Genomic DNA, 20,492 nt, shown 5'->3' with positions numbered 1-20,492 from the left:
CCATGGGCTCGCTGTTCCGCGGCGAGCCCATGTGCCTGGCGCAGCTCTTCCTCCAGAGCGGCTCGGCCTACGAGTGCCTCAGCGAGGTGGGCGAGCGTGGCCTGGCCGAGTTCAGAGACGTGAGTAGCGGCGACGGGGCCTGAGAGCCCGGCGGGTCTTTCCGGGAGTGTGGGGGAGGTTAAAGAACCCCGAGGGTGTCCGTGGGTTGGGAGACGCGGGCAGAGCCGAGCCCGGCAGAGCAGTTGCCGTTGGGAAGGTGTAGGTTTCATTCAGATGGTGCGAGGTGAAAGACTCCCAAACCCGCTTCCCATCCCTCTTCCCTGGCTCTGACTTGCAGACGTAGGGCCCGTACCCATATTGCGTTTGCTTCAGGGAGATTGGGCGATAGAAAGTCAGTGTGGAGCCCCAGCCTCCCCAAGACTCTGGGGAGGGGTGTTTGGGGGGACGACTGTATTCTACCTGTCTCCCAGAAGTAACTTAAACTTGGTGCTTTTATTTTTGTAGTGGGATCCTGTGGGACAGCCCACACTACCCATCTGCAGCTGTCTTTAGTCTGAGTGTGCTGTGCACAGCTAATGGATGTGCCCACCCTGTTGACAGATCGATAGAAGCATCTTAGTTGTTCTGTGGGCTTGTTTCTAGAACATTACTGACTGCTGGTTTGTAAAACACTTCTGTTCCCGGAGGAGCAGTTCACCTTGGAGGAACCTACAGGCCTGACTGACATAAAATTGGGTTGGGTAATAATTAACCTTGTTTCTGCACTGTTTCATTGTAATTAGATGATTTTTGCTCGGTGACTGAGACTTTGGAATTTCTTCCAAGTATTATTCAGAAACTTAGATTGCAAAATCTTTGTAAGTAAAGCTGGGAGAACTTAAATCAACTGCTAGTTAGTAAATAAAGCAGGTAAAAAGAGGCAGATCTCCAAGAAACATTACATGTGTGTAATGTGTAACATTTTGATGCTGTTCCAGGTGTCTGAGACGCTACCTATTCCTGGAACAATGTATTAGTGGCTCTGATTTAAAAGCTGAATAGTCAGAGACATTGCATGTTCATATTATGGCCATGCCATCTCTGTAAAAAGATTTCTTTCAAAACTTCAAATATTGTGTGGAAATCCATCACAAATTATAGAAAGATTCGTTTGTTAATTTGAAGTCATTAAGCAGTGTTTTACAATCATAGAAACAAGGTTAGGAATGCTTTCCCCAGTAGATCTAGTAATTTTGTCATTTGTATAAAACCAGGGAAAGGCATTGATAATCCTACTGTAATAAACCCAACCCTGCTGTTTGAAGACTTTTTAATCTTTTTAGGTTTCTGTACTTCTTAGCTGAAAAGCACTTTGTAGAAAGAGAGCACTTAAAATACATGCAAAATCATCTCTGGAGTCACAGAAATAGCTGTGGTTTTTTAGGGGTGGTTGCTCTTTTAAGTACCTAATAAGCATTTTGTTCTTCTCCTTCAGCTTAACCCAAATGTAAGTGTATTTCAGAGAAAATTTGTGAATGAAGTGAAGAAGTGTGAAGAGATGGAAAGAATACTTGGTGAGCTGTACTTTTGTGTCCGCCCTTTCTCATCTGTGGTGTTATTAAATATTACATTGCTAGAGTGGAGCTGCAGTGGAGGTTTCAACTGCAGTTTTTTATTATTTTTTGAATATTGCCAGCCTTGTGTGATCTGAGTGCTGTAGAATCTTACAGCATTTTCATGTGTTTGAAGAAATACACAGACATGTGCTCATATATAGTGTCTTTGGAGCTGGAGATGACTTGACTGTAGCATTGAATTGGGTCAGGAACTCAATGTTTCTTAATTTGTGTTGGTGTGCTGTAGCACTTACAGTGTATCAGAGAATGATTTAGATTTGAAAGGACCTCTGGGGATCACTTAATTGCAACCTCCAGCTCAAGGAAGGGCAGCTAAAGCTGGTTGTCCAAGGCTCTGGTGGGATTTTGACTATGGAGACTCTATACAATCTGGGCAGCCTGTTCCAGTGTTTTGCTACCAGTCTTGATTTCTTGGTTTTGTGAGCTGTTACATTTACTTACATGTATGTGCTGAATATAGGCTGGGGGGGGTTTTAAGCACAGAGGTGAAGAAGAGATGCTGATGTGCTGCTGATAAATTATTGAAACTATTTCTGTATTAAGTGCTTAAAACTGTGCAAGGAAAATGGAAGCTTTACTCTGGATATTTCCTTGACTATGAGGTAAAACCCCTGCTTGTCATATTATGTAACTCAGTGCTGTTGAACTCCCAAGCACCCTCAAAAATATCTCAAGTTATTAATAATTGTGTTTGCATGATAGAGAAGGGTATGCAGAGCCTTGCAACAAGGATGCAGACTTCAGTGTATCCTGAGGAAAAATTACCATTGAAGGATTCCTTTTGTTGGAATCTCATCAGAGGCACATGCTGGTCATGCCAAACCATCCCAGCAGCGATTTCAGCAGTCTCCCTGCCCAGCTTCTTGTCAGGGTTGCTAAAGCTGCCTTGTTTGAACACTATTTATTGCAAACATGGGGCACTGAGCAGAATGTCAGTTTTTGGCAGATGGCATGAATAGCAGAAAGTGGTATCTTGCAGCAACAAAGAGATACTATGAAATATTAAAAGCTTTTTGAAAAGTACTTGTGGTTGGAAAATTTCAGTCAGAGGACTCTGAAGAAAGCTTACTTCTGCAAACTTCTGAGGCAGAAACATTCTGTGTATTTTATTCCCAGGACTCCATAAGCCCCTTTTCTCTTTTTAAATTTTTTTTTTTTAATTTTGAAGACTTCTCTGTGTGTTATTGCTGACATAAATAAATAAAATAACTAGGGCCTGATGCTGCAGTGTGAACAGCACCATCAATAACAGCTGAAGGGCAACTATGCAGCATTTTAGGAAGTATGAGGCAATAATTTAATTTCTGATTCTGTTTTTCTTTTCACTCCAGGGTATTTAGTACAAGAAATTAAAAAAGCAGATATCCCACTTCCTGAAGGAGATGTTGCTCCTCCTGCTCCCCTGCTGAAACATATTTTAGAAATCCAGGTAACTCTTTCACATTACAGATGCCAAATTTGTAGCTCTGGGTCTAGGAACTTTATTTCAGACTTAATTACTTGCTGTCTAACTCCTTTGCTTTCATTTTTGTCCATGTTTTTTCTTTCTGCCAGCATTACTTCAGAGGCTGGCAGTCAGGATTTGATACGAACCACAAAATTCCTGAGAAAGGGTCAGAGCTAACTCGGGGGGGTTGCAGTCATCTGTTTTATTTTGATGCATTGGCATCTTACACTATTCCAGACAAAAACTGTAGGTGTAGTCCTTCAGCCTCATTTATTGCTTTGGGATTTACCTAAGGCACTCTGTGCATCCTGATTATCTGGATGGGTGTGTGTGTGAGTTTTGTATGCTCAGGGCTCTGCAGGTGCCACTCCTGGTTGCACAGCAAAACACAGCACTATTTTCTCTGAAGGCTTTTTCTGGTATTGCATTAGAAACAGAAGCTTTTAAATTGCAGATATATTTTTGAATGACATTCTTTTTTGCTGTAGTTCTGTTAATAGCATAGGTAAGTGTCTTGCACCCTGTACCCCCTGAAGTTCTAATTCCAAGTCTGCATTACTTAGCTTGGACACAAATTAGGGTCAGAACAGCAGAATTAAGAGATGCCAGTGGAGGATCAAGTGTACTCAATACAGAGCAGTCTTTGACAGACAGGAATAAAAGCTGTGAAGTGTAAGTTAATAAGTTGGGAAACTCCTCCCATCACTGCAGCGAATTGACATAAACTTTAAAATTCACCCTCTCCTGACTTCCAAAACAGTGTAACTGAATCTACCTTGGTTTGCTTTTTTCTTTCTCTGTCTTAGGAACAGTTACAGAAGCTGGAGACAGAACTGAGGGAAGTAACTAAAAACAAAGAAAAGTTGAGGAAAAACCTGCTTGAACTGACAGAATACACGTGCATGTTAGAGGTCACGCAGAGATTTGTCAGGAGAACAGCTGAGGTACCGCTCGTGGTATTTGATGGGGATTGTGTGTCATGTGGCATTTTAGTTGCATACTGTTAGTAGTTGCAGTTAAGCACATGACTTGGTACAATGGTGTAAAATTTAACACCCATTTGGTTACTGCTTGTGCTCAGTACCTAGAGAACCTGCCTGGCAACTTCTCCTGCTGGGCTGTGCTCACGTACGTAGCAAAATGCAGTCCTGAGCTTAGAGGAGTTTGATTTCTCTGTTGAATTGTTTGGATGTTACTGCAGATGCCAGCTGGAAATGAAGGTTTATTTGTGCTATTTTGATGCATAAAGTGTGGTAAGATTTACCTTACCATGTCACCTTTGCAGCACTAACTGTAATTCCTGAGTAGTGCACCTGAGATCCCGAGATAGAATCATAGAATGGTCTGGGTTGGAAGGGATCCCAGGGATCATATAGTTCCACCCCGCCCCGCCACACTGAATTGAACACAGGAGAGGATTTTATATTTGTATTGAAATAATTTACTTACTTAGCTTTTCCTTAATAAATTAATGAAAATACTTTCTGAAAACTATGTTTCTTTTTTTTTACTAGTATGAATCCCATTTACATGCAAATTATGAAGAATTTCCATCTGTGGAAAACGAGCCATTAGTGGATTACAACTGCATGCACAGACTGGGTGCCAAGCTGGGGTAGGTATCGTTGTCAGGTTGTCAGTTTGTGTTCTTACAAAGCTGCTTGATAAGCTGCTGTAAATGATGGGCCCTTTTCTTAGAAGATGGAATCTAGTATGACTCAAGTGATTTCAGATGAGACAAGCAGTTTTAGACAGGGTAGGAGTCTGTCCCAAATGTACCTTTGTAACAGAATCAGATTATTTGAAGAGATTGAGTAGGACAGCAGCAAAGAAACTGTTATAAAACTTCCACTAAACCAAGTATGTGAGTTAAGGAAAATATCTAACTGCTCTAAATCAGTACTTTCTTCTGCTGTTCAAACTATTTTTTTTTCTAGGATAAATACAGTGTTTTAATCACCTGGCAGTGTCATTTGCAAATGTAACATTATTAATGGTATTGCCTGCTGGCCTTTAGAATGATGTATGGATACTGTTCTGTACACCACCATTATGAGAGGGTATCTTACCAAGAAAAAAATAAGACCCTTACTATCAGAGAAAGAATGTCAAATACAATTCTAGTTGTGTGCTCAGGCCTACAGTCTGTTAGTTTTCCAAATAGAAATTGCATCTCTATATGAGTTAGTTCCTTGTTCAGGGAGATGTTTCCTTCTCTGCATAGAGCAGATGTTAAATTATTTGGACTGGGATCCTAGGTGCTGACGTTTTGTGGTTTGTTTGGGATTTTTCTCATGTGGTTTTTACCTTATTTTTCAAATTTTCTTTTTTCATAGATTCATATCTGGGTTAGTCAACATAGCAAAAGTTGAAGCATTTGAAAAAATGCTGTGGAGAGTCTGTAAAGGATATACAATTCTTACATATGCAGAGTTGGATGAGTGCCTGGAAGATCCAGATACAGTGAGTAAACATTGTAACTATCAGTTTGTTTTGTCCTATAATTTTCATAAGAATTACTGCTTTGCTCTGCAGTAAATGATTTCACAGATTTTTAAAGTATTGGAATCACAGAACATTAGGAGTTGGAAGGGACCTCGAAAGATCATTAGTCCAGCCCCCTGCCAGAGCAGAATCACCCAGACTAAATCACAGGGGAACGGTTTAGAACTTGTAAGACTGTAAGACTAGATGTCTAGATGCCACTATAACTATAGGAAAGGCAATTAATTTATCATGGCTCTGCTTGATGAGTGCAAACTTTATGGTGGAATAGTAGTGACTTTGTGATTGGCTACTTTGATCAAAATACGTGGCATAAATGGCTGCTTGGATATTTATTAACCAGGTCTGTACAGTGCATTACCTTTTACTAGTAATTTTATTTGTTCATTCCAAGTACACTTGGTCTTCAAAGTTTTTTTCCTGAACTTCTAAAAACTCACTTATATAAGTCAGCAACTATGGCTGCCTAATCTGTTGGTTTCGAAATTTGCTTTGAATTCTAACTTGTAACATTTTAATTTTCAAGACTTTTTGGGTTAGTAATAAATCTGAAGTAGTAAAATATAGTGGAATTGTTGCTTTAAACCAAGTTTTTTTATAAACTTAAGGCTTAACTTACTTTTTTTTTTTTTTTTAGGGTGAACCCACAAAATGGTTTGTTTTTTTAGTGTCCTACTGGGGTGAACAAATTGGCCAGAAAGTCAAGAAGATTTGTGACTGGTAAGAAGCAAAACTTAGATAATTTTATACCTGAGTTATTTTCCTGTTAGTTTTCCTCCTGCTCCCCTTCCTTGTAAGTGTTTTTAGGCAAGGTTTTTGAAGTTAAGTTTGTTCCTCCCCCCAGTTGCATCTAGCTTCATAATTATGCAGCATACAAATAAACGTCTGAGTCATTTTATCTGCAGTACAGGCAAAACACTCACTCTCTCAGCTGAATCTTCTGTGCTTATTAAATGGTTTGTTGCAGATTAGTCTAGGGCATGGGGTTGGGGTGAGTTGTTTTGAGTTGGTTTGGTTATTTAACACAAGCCTCTGTTTTTCTGTAGCTATCACTGTCATGTCTATCCCTACCCAAATACCACGGAGGAGCGCAGGGCTGTTGTTGAGGGGCTCAACGTTCGTATTCAGGATCTTCATACTGTGAGTAAATAAGTCTTCCCCTTACTGTAGGTATTGCACCATAGGAAATGAATTGATGAATCACAGTGTTAAATACATAGATGTGTTTCTAAAATATGTATAGCTTTGGATCTGAAAGTGACTGTACATCACACCTCCTGGTCTCGTGTTGCATGTATCTCAAACCTCAGGGTGCTTTTCATTGCCTTCTGTATTAACAGTGGTTGGGTGCTCTGTGTGCTCTCTACAAATGTGATCCAGCACTGGATAGATACTAGCTGCTTTTACTGTCATTTACATAACCACTGTTATATTTTTCAATGAAACCTTTTTTTCTTGGGCAAAGGTGCTGCATAAAACTGAAGATTACTTACGCCAAGTCTTGTGTAAAGCATCAGAATCCATCTACACGTGGGTTATCCAAGTGAAGAAGATGAAAGCCATATATCATGTGCTCAACCTGTGCAGTTTTGATGTCACAAATAAATGTTTAATTGCTGAAGTTTGGTGTCCGGTGGCTGATCTGCAGAATTTGCGCCATGCCTTGGAGGAAGGTTCAGTAAGTCAGCTGAGTGCTCATGGTGGTTAGAACTGTTGTCTTGAACTAAGTATACAGATAAAGAAAGAAAATAATTATTTAAAGCAGGCTAAAAGTAGGCACAGACATGTCTGGGTCTCTGTGAACCATTATAAAACAATTTATTAGCAGAGCCTTTATTTAGTGTTGTGTTGGTTCTTTCTTTGTTGGTTTTGGGTGGGTTTTTTGCTGGTTTTTGTCTTCCTGAATAAGAACTTCTTTGTTGGACCCGAGTCTGACTGGGCCCACAATGCTATTTGAAGTTGAGTAGAAGGTGACAAGTCCCTCATGTTGGTTGTGTTCAGTGTAGCTCCATATTTTGTCTTACAAGAAGGAATTTTTATTATAATAGTGACTGACAATTCTCATCTGGTATTTCATATAAAGTAAGGATTAGAATGGTGTTTATAATTGTTTTTAGGGGAACAGATTAATGCAATTTGTTTTTAAAGAAGGCACAAAGGGTAAACTTGGGGCTTGCTTTAGGGATGTTAAAGGATCAGTGAAGCTGCTGATAGAGAAAATGTTTTCACTTCAATCAGATTTAGTATCAACTGTGTATTATATATAGATGTGTTTTCTTTCTGTCTGTAATTAGAGGAAGAGTGGAGCTACAATTTCTTCATTCATGAATACTATTCCAACAACACAACCTCCTCCAACTTTGATACGTACCAATAAGTTCACCTCAGGGTTCCAAAACATTGTTGATGCTTATGGAGTTGGAAACTACGGGGAAGTTAATCCAGGTTGGTCCTTCTGAAAGGTGAACTGAGCTGTGTTGTCATTACTGCTTGTGTCATTATTTATTTAAAATCCTTGCTGAATGCAACACCAGTAAAGGCAAAATGGTGACAACCATTCTGCTTATTAGTAGCTGTATGTAAATCTTAGTAGCTCATCAAAGTACCCGTGGTGCTCCAAGCAGAAAATGGAATTTGATTTCGGTTATTTTAGCATTAAGGGTACTGATACTAGCTGTATAATGTTATTTATATGCTTTAACTTGGATAAAATAAGATATTTAGGGGGGTAAAAGAACACTTTGGTAGTGGCTGTTAGTCTAACTGAAGCGTGGAGCTCATCACTTGAAAGAAAATGTAGCTTGTTGGATAGCCCAATTGAATTCATGTCCTTATGTATTTTTGAAGCTACATTGTCGAAGTCATGATGTACAGGAGAAGGATCAGTACAGACCCAAAACAGCTGCAGAAGAACAACTGTTTGTTTGGGGTTTATTTCCTGGGCTCATATTATTATCCTTAGAGTTTTCAGCTGTGGAGTTGTCATTAGTGACGGATATACAGAGTTAAATTCATAGTGTGGGGGGAAGGCCTATTAGCAGGGAGTGAAATGTCTTTCAAACTTAAGGCTGAAAATTGAGAGGTTGAAGTAGTTGAATTGCTTAGGCATAACTCAGATAGCAACATTGTCACTGGTGCTGCGTGCCTGAAGACTGTTATGTTGTCATTCCAGCTCTCTACACCATCATCACTTTTCCCTTCTTGTTTGCGGTTATGTTTGGAGACTTTGGGCATGGTCTGCTAATGTTCATATTTGCACTCCTGACAATACTGTATGAAAACCACCCTAGATTACAGAGATCACAAGATGAGGTAAAAGGAATTACAAGTAATTTATTCCCCATCCAGCAGGATAGCTTCAATAATTGACTAGTTGCAGTTTCTGAGAAGTACTATTTATTACACATGTATTAGACTGGGTATTGTTTCTCCTTTGCTTCAAGCTTTTATGTATTTAATGTTGCCATATTCTATGAGAGTAATGTCATATCTTAACAAACTATTCACTTGATTGTTTCTGCTCTATCAAAAAAAAAAAGTTGGAATGAAAGATTCACAAACATCAGTGAATACTGTTGGGCTTATCTTCCCTTCAGCGAAGGCTGTTTAGGGCTGTACAAGTTCCACAGAATGGGATTTCAGTGCCTAATGTGAGGAGAAAATGATTTTTCAAATTCCATGTCCTTCTGTTGTTTCTGAAAAGGATTTGTAGTCTGAAATTTATTAAACTTATTTTTATCGATAGAGGTTGGAATGCAGGAGCACCTGCATCTCCTTTTTCTTAACAATTATACTTAATTAGGAATTAATTAAAACTAGTCCTGGGGAGGGAATGTGACTTAAAAATACTATCTGTTAGTGTAACATTGCCAGTGAGAAAGGTCTGTTTGTGTCATGGGAGCTTGCATGGGGACTTCAAATCTCTGCATCAAATTTACACCACAAGTTTCTTTCAGAATATACTTCTTGCTGTTTGTTTCTTAATGCACATGGACCTTCCATATAAACCACTTGGCATAAAGCTGTGAAGGGAGGGAGGTGAATTGCACCCATTTACTGATAGACATTTGTAAATCACATGGTGACCCAAACAAAGCAAAATTCCCTGTGTTACATCTTGGTTGCCTTCAGGTTTCTTTTATTCCTTTATGACTATCCACAAGAGTTCTTTAGAACTCTTTGTACGACCAAAAATGTTTTCCTCTTAGAAATGTGTAGATAATGATAACGATTGTTCACACAGCAGATGATACAGATCTTTTTTCTTCCCCCCAACCCTTACAGATAATGAGAATGCTATTTGAAGGCCGATACGTTATTTTGTTAATGGGGCTGTTTTCTGTATACACTGGATTAATCTATAATGACTGTTTTTCAAAGTCATTAAATATATTTGGTTCTGGATGGAATGTTTCAGCAATGTTTGAGCAGAACGCTTGGCGGTGAGTAGCTCTATCTGTTTGCTGTACCTTTAAACCAAAAATGTACTTCCTGCAACAGTTTAACCCCTTTGCTCACCCAATTTAACCATCCTTTTAGTGAGAGTAGTAAGAAAATGTAGTGATATCTTGCAAGTGCTCACATGTTAAGGGCTATTTAATACACCTATGCTTAGAACAGAACAGGCAATAGTAGTTATTTAAAAACAAAACCTCAAATTGCTTATTATCTTAAATTGGGAATTTCACAGAGAAGACAGGTTTTTTCAGAACTATTAGAGTTTGATGATACAGATTTCAGTCAGTTAGGTTCATCTTGTATTTGCTGCTTTGCTGGATTTACACCTTCTCAGTCACATGGATCATTTTCTAGAATTTCATCATTTGCTATAGGTGACAGTGGGTGTGCTGGAACAGTCTGTTGCAATAACATAACATTAGATGTTGGCTAATAACTTCCAGTGGTTAACAACTGCAGCTGGCATAGGATCTTTTTATTGGTAGAAAGAACTTGCATCTAGTTGTATGAGGTGATATTTCTAGGGGTTATTCCACCTCTAAACCTTCTTGGGTAAATTTTGCATCTATATTTGGGGCCTCGCAAAGGTGTTAAGAATGGCTGGAGGCTTCAGTAGTGTTGTAAAATCCTAACAGAAAAGAATAGGACTTTGGTTGTATATTATTTTTATTCATAAAAAGTGCACTGCCTTCTGTGATATGGTTTGTCATTATGCTAATAGGTTTAGTTTGCCTCCAGTTGCTGTGTTTTTCAGTAGAGGTGTCTGAAAAATCTTAAATTTGTCCTAGGTCAGTTATACTTTTGGAATTAATAGCCAAGCAGCATTAGCACCTATGGTCATGAAACTAAAAATGAATGAAATAAATTAATTACCTAGAAAAGTCTCTGCACAGCTTTTCTTGATAGTATATATTAAAAAAAAACAAAGAGGGCTAATGGAATTGTGAAACCTACTATGGCACAAAGTGGGTTACCCTTGTTGTTTTGAGGGGTCTGGTATTTAAGTGTTCACAGCTTGTGTGTCCTTGTGCCTCAAAAACAGGAAGTGGCTTAAAATAGTGAGTCAAACCCTGACTGTTTAGCACACTGTTTAAAATGTGAACAGTTTGTGAGTCGTGTGTTAATTAAAACCTGTGTGAGGTTTCCACACCTGAGGAGTGGAAACTCATCTGAAAGCAAAAGGGGAAAAAATATTCTTTGGGTGTTTATTAATGAATTTTGCATAAAAGCAAATTTTGAGGTTTTTAAACAAAACTTTTTGCTCTAGGGGAATGAGAAACAGAATCCAGAATTTTTCCTTTCAAAGACAGTTAGTGCAAATTAGGCTCAGATTGTGAGTTTCAGTAACTTTTACAAATTTTATTTTGCTATTATTTTTATTAGCAAGGCTTTTGTACTTAGAAATCTTTTTATTCATCTTTTAAACACTGATAGTGGGTGAGCCAGTCACATCAAGGAGACTAGGAGTGGTATCCTGCAGAACCGCAAGTTTATCTTGCCACTATGTTTAAAGAATTGTCAGGTCTGATGCTGCTTTTCTTTCTCTGCAGTCCTGAGGATCTGAAGTCTAACCAGTTCTTAACACTGGATCCAAATGTTTCTGGTGTATACAATGGAGCTTATCCCTTTGGAATTGACCCGGTTAGTTTTATGGTTTTTAATTATCTGTTTGTGATGATCAGTCATTTTTAAATTGCACTTTGGGATTTGTATTAGGAAGATAAACATACAGTGGTAAAAATAAATTTCTGCTTGCATATTCCATTCTAAAAGAGCTTTTTCCTTATTGAGTCAAAGATTTATCTTTTTTTTATTAAACTAAGATTTCAGTTATGACCCTGTTTGAGGTAGGATTCTGGTCTTCAATAGAAAAAAATAAAACATTATTCTTTCCCTATTACACCTTCCTTTAATGCTGATTTTTTTCTTTTTCAGATCTGGAATTTGGCAAGCAATCGCCTCAGTTTTTTAAATTCTTTCAAAATGAAAATGTCTGTGATTTTTGGAGTAACTCATATGACCTTTGGAGTTGTATTGGGGGTATTTAACCACTTGTAAGTACCAGAAGTTAAAAAAAAAAAAAGTGTTAATATTATCTTGTGAAGTGTTGAATTATAATAGTTAATCTGGTAAGGAGAATGGAACAGTCTTAAAAACAGAGTAACAGTAACTGTAAAAACTGTTCTTAAAGAAAATAACAGAGAGGTCTTTCATGACACACATGAAATGATGGATCAGTATTATGTCAAAAAATCTGAAGACATTGAATAATACAAGATTTTATTTCACTTGTTGCTAGATGGGAATCCATGCTTCTCATGGTCTTGATTTCATCTGAAATATCTGATTAATTTCACTGAAACAAGTTCTGGATTCTAGTTCCAGTCTTGCTCTTCATAAGTGCTGGGTACTGTTCTGTTTTGTTGAAAACATGTTTGGGCAATGTATTTATCTTTCTCTGTAAAAGTTTTAAAAAAATTTTTCCCCCACTTTTCTCTTTTAGGCATTTCAAGAAGAAGTATAATATTTATTTGGTTTTTATTCCTGAACTCTTATTCATGATGTGCATCTTTGGCTACCTTGTGTTTATGATCTTCTTTAAATGGTTAGCATACTCTGCAGAGGACTCTACATCTGCTCCTAGTATTCTGATTGAATTTATTAACATGTTCCTGTTTACTGGGGGTGAAACAGAGGTCTTCTACACCGGACAGGTTAGTAGTGTTCTTACAAGCTTCTGAAGATCCTATGCAGAAAGCACTTTACCAGCCCCTGGGAAGGGGAAATGTATCAGACTATGGGGAAATAGAATAAACATTGTGATTAAATAGTATGTTTACTCTTTAATTGGTTGTAAGATTTTATGTAGTGACTTGTGAAAATACCTGTTTCTAGAACAAAATCTCCCAGGTTAAAATTAAGGCCAGAGATTGGAGTCCCATGTTTGTAGTTTTGATGCTTTTCTGTGTGCTGTAAATAGTGTCAATATATTAGCAATGTGTTAGTTTAGAACTGTGTCCTGAAGATGCTGGGTATCTGTAACCCAATTTAAGGGCCTGATTAAGTAAAATATTTAAGTGCACATTCAATTTGGAGTACATGCCTGCTGAAATCAGTATTATTTTCCTTAGGCTCAAACAGGCCTTTGGAGGAAAATGGGAAGGTTTTTCCTCCTTTTGGTTTTGTGATCTAATCTAATTTTTTCTTTCCCTCTCTAACAGGTTGCTCTGGAGAGGTTTTTACTCAGTATTGCTTTTCTTTGTGTTCCTGTAATGCTTTTTGGTAAACCACTTTATTTATATTGGTTGCACAGTGGAGGCCGAGGCATTAGAATGTATAGGGTAAGTATGGAGAGACATTTGCACATTTCTTCAGCTTAGAAGAATTTGGCTGCTGTTGTATATAACGTCTTTCCTAAATGTTCCTACTCAACTTGGAAAGTTTTTGACTGTAACATAATAGTATTCTATTCCTCCAGATTTTTTTTTTTTGTGACTGCTTTAAACAAATTGTAGAGTCAGCATGAAGACACAGTATGTTTCTGTTTTGTAGAGTGGGTACAAGTTAATTCGAAAAGAAAGTGAAGAAGAACTTTCTCTGCTGAGATGTCATGATGTAGAAGAAGGAAGCAGTCATTCAGACACTGGGCACAGAGAGGGGGATGGAGAAGAGGTAATGTTTTTACTTAATCTCTAGTTTGTATGTCCTTAAAAATAAATTACACATGAAAAAACAAGATAACCTGTACACTGAGTTCCTGGAAGGTTTCAAGAAAACCAGCTGAGCCTTTACAAAGACCTTGATGCCTGAATGCAATTTACTTATTTTTCTTTGTTGCTATGTATCATTATTTCTTGATATATTCAGGTGCCACTTAGTATGTTCAAACCACAATTATCTGTAGTGCTTTATTTGCATCTAAGACTGGGGGGGTTTATCAAATTGAAGAATAGGACAAAACTCCTGGGTTTTGTATGGTTTTACGAATTCTTAAAATTAAGGCAAGAGGACGACTGCCCAGCTTCCTGTTAATTAATCTTGGCTTTTCATCCACACAGAAGTCTTTTTATGTCTGCAAATTTCATCTTGTGATGAGGATTAATGCTAATGGGGTTTGGGAAGCGTGGGCAGCATTCCTAGTCCTCAGCTATTGCTGCTGTTTAGTTTGGGCAAATGTTTAAAGGTCTTGACTGACTCCATGGATTTCATGTGAACTGAGAGACAAAAACCCTTCAGTTTCCCAGTGTGCAGACTATGTATGGTACTTGCTTTGCTGGGGTAGTAGACTCTTAGCTCTTCTGAATAATAAAATGCAATAATTGTTTTCTTAAATGAAGTGTCATAGTTCCATGCAAAGTGTGTTGAAACTTGAAGTGATATTAGTTTTGGAACTCTTTATCAGGAAAAAATAAGTACGTTTAGAGCTGACGATACTACTGTAGTTATTTGTCTATCACTAACATTACTAATAATTAATCCTGCTTTTTAAGATGCAGAAATTGACACTGTAAATTTATGATCTCAACCACGGCTGGTTTTACTACTGAGAGTTTTGAAGTATTAGATCTATTCCTTGTGTAAAACATACACTTCATTCATTTTTATCTTTCAACAAAGTAATTGGGGAAACTAACTGGAAAACTATAGCATCAGAACTATTTATTTATTATTATTGCAGAGATGGTTTAAGATGACATTAAACAAGGCAGATCTTTTTTTTTTTACTCTATTAAATCAGTGTGTTGCCCTTTAAGGGAATTTTTCTGGCATGTATATTAAGATTTGTAGATGAATGTTTTTGTTCTTTCATGCTGTTTTATGTTGCCTAAACAGATGCAAATGCATTTTTCTATTTTAGTTTAATTTTGCAGATGTTTGTATGAATCAAGCAATTCATACCATTGAATACTGTCTAGGATGTATTTCTAATACAGCCTCATACCTGAGACTCTGGGCATTAAGTCTTGCTCATGCACGTAAGTGGGGGTTTGGTGGGGTTTTTTGGTTTGTTGTTTTCAAATGTCTTAATTTTTAGTGCTGGTTAGAGGGAGACTGGCCTGTGGAAGTGATAGTACTCTGAAATCATATTTTTTTAATTTAAAAAAATCCCTGTTTAATCATGATCTGAAGTCCCCAAAGTAAAATGGAGAGTTATCATTTGGAATTTGATAATTTTCTTCATTGATTGGTCTGTACTGTAAAGAGGCTGATTATCTGAGCACAGTGTCACCTTATCAGTAGTCACAGTATCATTTCCCATTTTCCATTGATCAGCCAGTTTGGAAGGTATTTAGGAGTGTCACGCTGTAAAGTATTGCCGTTAGTAGATCTTACTTTGAAACTGATAGTTACCATGTTCACTGATCCTGGAATATTGTTTAGAGTTGGGGTCAGAGTGGCTCACTGGGTGAACGTATGCAGTATTGATGTTAATTACAAATGTATTTATTTATTTAAACAGAGCTATCAGAAGTTCTATGGCAGATGGTGATGAGAGTGGGTCTTCGTGTGGACGCAACATACGGTGTCTTGCTGCTAGTCCCAGTTCTTGCCTTTTTTGCTGTGCTAACAGTTTTTATTCTTTTGGTCATGGAGGGGCTTTCTGCTTTTCTCCATGCTATACGACTTCATTGGTAAGCTGCTTTTTTCTTTATACTCCTTAAGCTTATAGTGGCTTAAGAGGAATTTTTTGTGTCAAAATATTAAGTCTCTTATGAAAAAGGAAAGTGTAGAATTTGGCAGCCTCATCTTATTATAATAGATGTATTTAATCATATTAAGTAAATGGCTTGTTAGCTGAATGTGATTTGTTCCTCTGGAATATTTTCAGTAAATTCAAATACTCTGCTGGCTTATGGTGTGTATTAACCTCTACCATACTCAGAGTTGATTTCAGTGCAAGTTATGAGTGAGTACCTTTGATTTGTAGTATTGCAGCTTTTCATACTGTAGAGTATTAGTAACATGGATAAGTATTTTTAATTTTAGTCGGGTTGGATCACTGAATGGCCTCAGTCTATTTTATTTGATTCAACAGAACACTTACATTAGTGAGCAAACTTTTCCTAAAGGGGCCAGGGGGCTGCCAACCCTTAAGTATTTCAGTCCTTTCTTAGTCTAAATACAGGAGCTCTGCACATTGAAGCGGATTCAGAGAATATTTAGTTTGAAACCTGCTGGAATTTACAGTAAAAGGAAAAACAGACACTGGAGGCAGAACTATGTGTATTACAGAGTGTTGTCCTCATGATATTGTATATTTGCAAAACAATTAACTGCAACTAACATGAAAACAACTTAGTAAGAAGGAAGTGAGAAATGAGCCCAATGTTGGTGGTTTGTGTCTCTTGAGAAACATAAGATGTGCCCTGGTCTGTGCTGGGAAGGTTAAATAGCCACACAGAAGGTGTGAGGGAAATGGAATGGGTTTTGTTCGACCTGTGGTGTTGCACAGTTCTATCCTCTGACAGTCATTTTTTATTTATATAAAGATTCTGTGTTTTTTTTTCTCATTTCAGGGTGGAATTCCAGAACAAATTCTACTCTGGTGGAGGATACAAGTTTACGCCTTTCTCTTTTAAGCACATTTCTTTACATTTTAATAAAGATGATATGGCATAGTTTGGCTGCTGTCAGCAGAAATGTTTGGAAATTCTCTGCAACTAATCATGTGATTGGATTTCATCTATGAACGGTTTCTTGTAGGACAAAGTGTTTTTCACTGATTGCCTTATGATGCAGCCAAATAATTCTAATACATACCTCCCATAGAAATACATAGCAGATCTGGAGCATCTGTAAAGTATATTGATATAAAATGTACATTTTTCTTGATAAACTAATGTTGTAAATTAATTTTATTCTTAAAAAAAAAGGTTGTTACTGCTTGTCCTAAAACCAGTGTCAGCATTTTTTTTGTTTGTGGAGGCTGCATATTTTCTTGAATGATTTCTTTTTAAGTTAATGGAAAGACTCTTCATTTTATTAAACATTAATTACTAATTGCATACTTAAGCAAGCTACCATCTCATGCACTCCGGGAACAATTCAGCAATGTATGTTTTCTCTATCCATTCCAGAAAGCTGGTGGAATGTTAAATTTATACATAGCAATGCACTGTGCTCTTTTTCTTTGGCCACAGACAAAATTGCACTGAAAACTGGAGTTATTACTTCAGTCAGTCAGAACCCACAGTGCTACTTAATGGTATGGAAGAAGGCAGGATTAGAAGTGGAATCTGGAAGTATTGGCTTTGTTTTTTCCCTGGCAGGAGCAGGTTCTTGATGTGTGTTGTTCGGCAAAGTGAGTTCACTTTGAAAGAGAGGAAGTCTTGCACTGTGGGGTGAGGACTCAAATAATTAAGAATCAACCTCCCTGCTTGGAATTTTTATGCCAGGTTCTGGTTTTGGTGTGGTCGCATGCGGTGTTCCTACTCTTGGGATTGACTTTTCCACGGGGGCAGAAGCATTTGGCTGCAGAGGCGTTTACTTGTGGCAGGGAGGAGGTGCGCACAGCGTCACTCACCTGATGTCCAACCAAAGTTTTTACCTATTCGGTGGAAAGGAGTCGTTTTGTATTACGTTTTTGTATGCGTGTGAAAATGGGGATATTACCGTAATGTTTTAACATCTGTGCCATGAGAACAGCAGGAGTTAAATTTTTGCACTTGTTTCGAACTAATTCCGAATAAAACCTCGTTTGCGCTGCTCCGAGCTCTGTATGAAGCCGTTTCCCCGCCTCTGGCAGCGCAGGCGCGCGACACCAACGCTTCCCGCCTCGGCCCCGTGCCCGCTCCGCTGCGGCGCCGCCCTCGCCTCCCACCGCGAGGGCTGGTGGGACGGCGGCTGCGCGAGGCGGGCGTTGGGCGGGCGGCAGCCTCCTGAGGCGGGCGGCGGGCGGGCCGAGGTCGTCGCTCCTCCCCGAGCTGTTGCCGTGACCACCGGGAGGCGTCGGAAGGGCCCCGGGTGTTGCCGCCATGAGCCTGAGCGATGTGCGGGTGCAGTGGCTGCGGGATCGAGTGCTCGCCGTCCTGGGGCTGAGCGATCCGGCGCCTTTTGAGGCGCTGCTGAACCGCGGCGATGGCGAGGCGGCACGGACCGTGCTGCCATTTTTCGACAGTGAGAGGGCGGCAGGTGCAGTGGTGCTGCTGCTGCGGGCTGAGAGGTGCAGCGAGGACGGTGAGGAGGCAGTGGGTGAGGCCCCACTGCCCTGGCCAGCCGAGCCCGCCTCAGGGCGCTGCCTGACCCCCAAGCCCCTTCACTCTCGTCTTCTCCCCACAACTCCCTGTTTCTTCTCCCTCACCCCCTCCACTTCGTCCTGTCTTTTGAGTCTTTGCCCCGTTACCCTGTCCCTACCCCTCTCCCTGCCTCTCTCCCGCCCTTAGGCTCTGCCCTGTTCTGAACCCCTTCCATCTCACCCATTTCCATGATCTTTCTCCCCTGTGTTTGCACCTTGGTGGGATTTACACCATCCCCACTAGGAGAGGTTGTATCAAGCAATGGCTGCCATTTTGTGTGTGCGCAGACACAGGTGCCTGAGCTCAGTTTGCAGACCAGCAGGAGGAAGGCCCAGATAACATTCTGCCTGAGCAGCTGACTGAAATGGCCACCTCAGTGGTGTTGGAAGGAAGTAGGTGGTTTGAGTGGCCAAAGCGTGGTTGTTGCAGGGTGTAGTGCCACAGGGATTAAGCATGGCTAGCTAATGAGCCTCTCCTGAGCAGATTCACCAGTATCTGTAACATTGGCAGCTGCTTTGCTCTGGAAAGTACATCTGATTTTGTGGTAGTGCCCTAATTATAAGCAGTGTGGCTAATTAACGTTTTCTCAAGAACTTCTGCCTCAGATTGTTGAAAGAAAGGTAGCCTAGTTTGGCTCTTTAATCTTCACCAAACAGATAGAAATAAACTAACTGCCTGGGAAGAACAAAACTCTCAAACACAGATCCTCCATGCAGCCATTCTGGCATCTTTTACTGGCTGAGATTGTTAAAGATTAATTTTATTAAAATACATGGAATGAATAAATCACTTTAGTAGGAATTAATTTGTTATCCTTTAATTAATTGATCTTAAGAGATGCAATCTCTTCTCTATTCTGATGTAGTTTACTGAAAACAAAAGTGATCTTAGTAAAGAGCAAAGATTGGTCCAGTACTTTAACTGCAGTATTGCAGAGAAGTCTTTCATAAAAAAATGTGAAGAAATAAGTGTGATAGGAAGGGTGTCAGAAGAGAGCAATGATTTTCTGTGGCTCAGAGATTCAATTTTCTTCTGTGTTGTCAGTGTCCCTGCAAATCCCTCAAGTTTCTGAGATGATTACTTGCAGAAGCAAAGTCATGACCTGGTATTTTATACCCATAAAGGAATGATCTTTATCCTGAGAAAAAAACACGACCACAAAAACTAAGTGCTGAACTCTAATGTGGGTGAGGTAGACTAAAGGAATGATACAATTGAAGTGAAAGGGGAAGAAGACGTGAACCTTCTGAAAGTCAGTATGAAATCAAGTTTCATGCGTGGCATACTTGTTCTTTAATTGAGTTCTGTTGTGTTACTGTTTCTCAGAGATGACTCAGGAAAGCAAGTCATCACCTTTGCTGTCTACAAACAATGAAACTGTGTCAGGTCACATACCAACTCTCTCTAGTGGGTCTGAATTGAGTAAAATGGAGCAGAGAGTTACAGCTGCCAGTATGGAACACACACCTCAGGTAATTTCTGTTGTGTTTCACTCTGTTCTTTTGTGGTTATGAAGATGCTGCCTGGCTTTCTGATGCAAATGTTTCAGTAAAACTGGTAGGCATATTAAGGAGGTACAGTGCAGAGCAAGTCCTGGGAGCAGAACAGGACATTTTATGGGAATAAGAATTTCCATTCACAACCTGTGGTGTCTGCCACATCTTCTGACATTGAGTGACAAGACATTGAAAGGGTGATTTCCTTGACAAAAAGCTGCCTTTTGGTGAGAAGATGCAGCAGAGAGTTACTGAGCTATCACATTAGCTATTCCCAGAGTTCCTTGTAAAAAAAAGTTAGAATAACTGATAGGGAAAGACACAGTGGGAGGAGCATGTGAGGAACAGTGAAGAAAGGCTTTTGTACCTCCAGTTGTTTACCTAATTAGATGGTCAGGATAGAGTCTGGGGTATCTTAACTAGACTGGGTTTATGACTGAGGTGCAGGTGGAAGGGGAGTAGGCACTTATACATTTTCAGTGAGGCACAGGTGGCCAGGCATTTGTGCTTACTGGTTTCTTATGTTTCAAGCACTAATGCTTTTAGTCCCGTTGTTCTGGAAATCAACATTGTTTCCAAAGCTCATGATTTTTACTGTTAGCTGAGTGAAATCTTAACATTTAATTTATGTTTGCAATTTACTTGGGCAGGAACGTGAAGGTAATGGAGTTAAGCTGGTGATTCCATCCCATTGCTCACATCAGGCAAACATTTTCTTCCTGGTAAGAAGCAC

At 39.2% G+C, this 20,492-nt stretch overlaps 2 protein-coding genes across 3 annotated transcripts in view; both read left to right on the top strand.

Moving 5' to 3' along the window:
- Positions 1–2: 2 nt before the first annotated feature.
- ATP6V0A2 (ATPase H+ transporting V0 subunit a2) lies at positions 3–16,813 on the top strand (the record flags this gene model as incomplete). Of its 2 annotated transcripts, none has more annotated exons than XM_084271961.1 (20): positions 3–86; positions 1,475–1,553; positions 2,948–3,045; positions 3,870–4,007; positions 4,578–4,678; positions 5,400–5,526; positions 6,206–6,288; positions 6,615–6,708; positions 7,034–7,246; positions 7,863–8,013; positions 8,741–8,880; positions 9,853–10,010; positions 11,577–11,667; positions 11,962–12,080; positions 12,530–12,740; positions 13,248–13,367; positions 13,579–13,698; positions 14,885–15,002; positions 15,488–15,659; positions 16,545–16,813. In XM_084271961.1, 20 exons carry the CDS (start codon positions 3–5, stop codon positions 16,645–16,647), a joined length of 2,520 nt encoding a protein of 839 aa, XP_084128087.1. In that variant the 3' UTR covers positions 16,648–16,813. The 2 variants fall into 2 exon arrangements, with proteins under 2 accessions (XP_084128087.1, XP_084128086.1); XM_084271960.1 differs by having other exon boundaries at positions 3–119.
- A 1,189-nt stretch (positions 16,814–18,002) lies between these two features.
- DNAH10 (dynein axonemal heavy chain 10) overlaps positions 18,003–20,492 on the top strand; it is a gene marked incomplete at its 5' end in the record, with an annotated part of 54,618 nt that continues 52,128 nt past the window's right edge. Inside the window, 2 exons of the mRNA XM_084272045.1 lie at positions 18,003–18,204; positions 19,590–19,735. Coding sequence (XP_084128171.1) covers positions 18,003–18,204; positions 19,590–19,735 — 348 coding nt within the window. The remainder of the gene's footprint in view (positions 18,205–19,589; positions 19,736–20,492) is intronic.

Source organism: Gallinula chloropus, assembly GCF_964237585.1.
Source record: "Gallinula chloropus genome assembly, chromosome: 17".
Lineage (NCBI taxonomy): Eukaryota > Metazoa > Chordata > Aves > Gruiformes > Rallidae > Gallinula > Gallinula chloropus.
The sequence above is the reverse complement of the archived record's forward strand: the minus strand, read 5'-3'. Positions and strand labels throughout refer to the sequence as shown.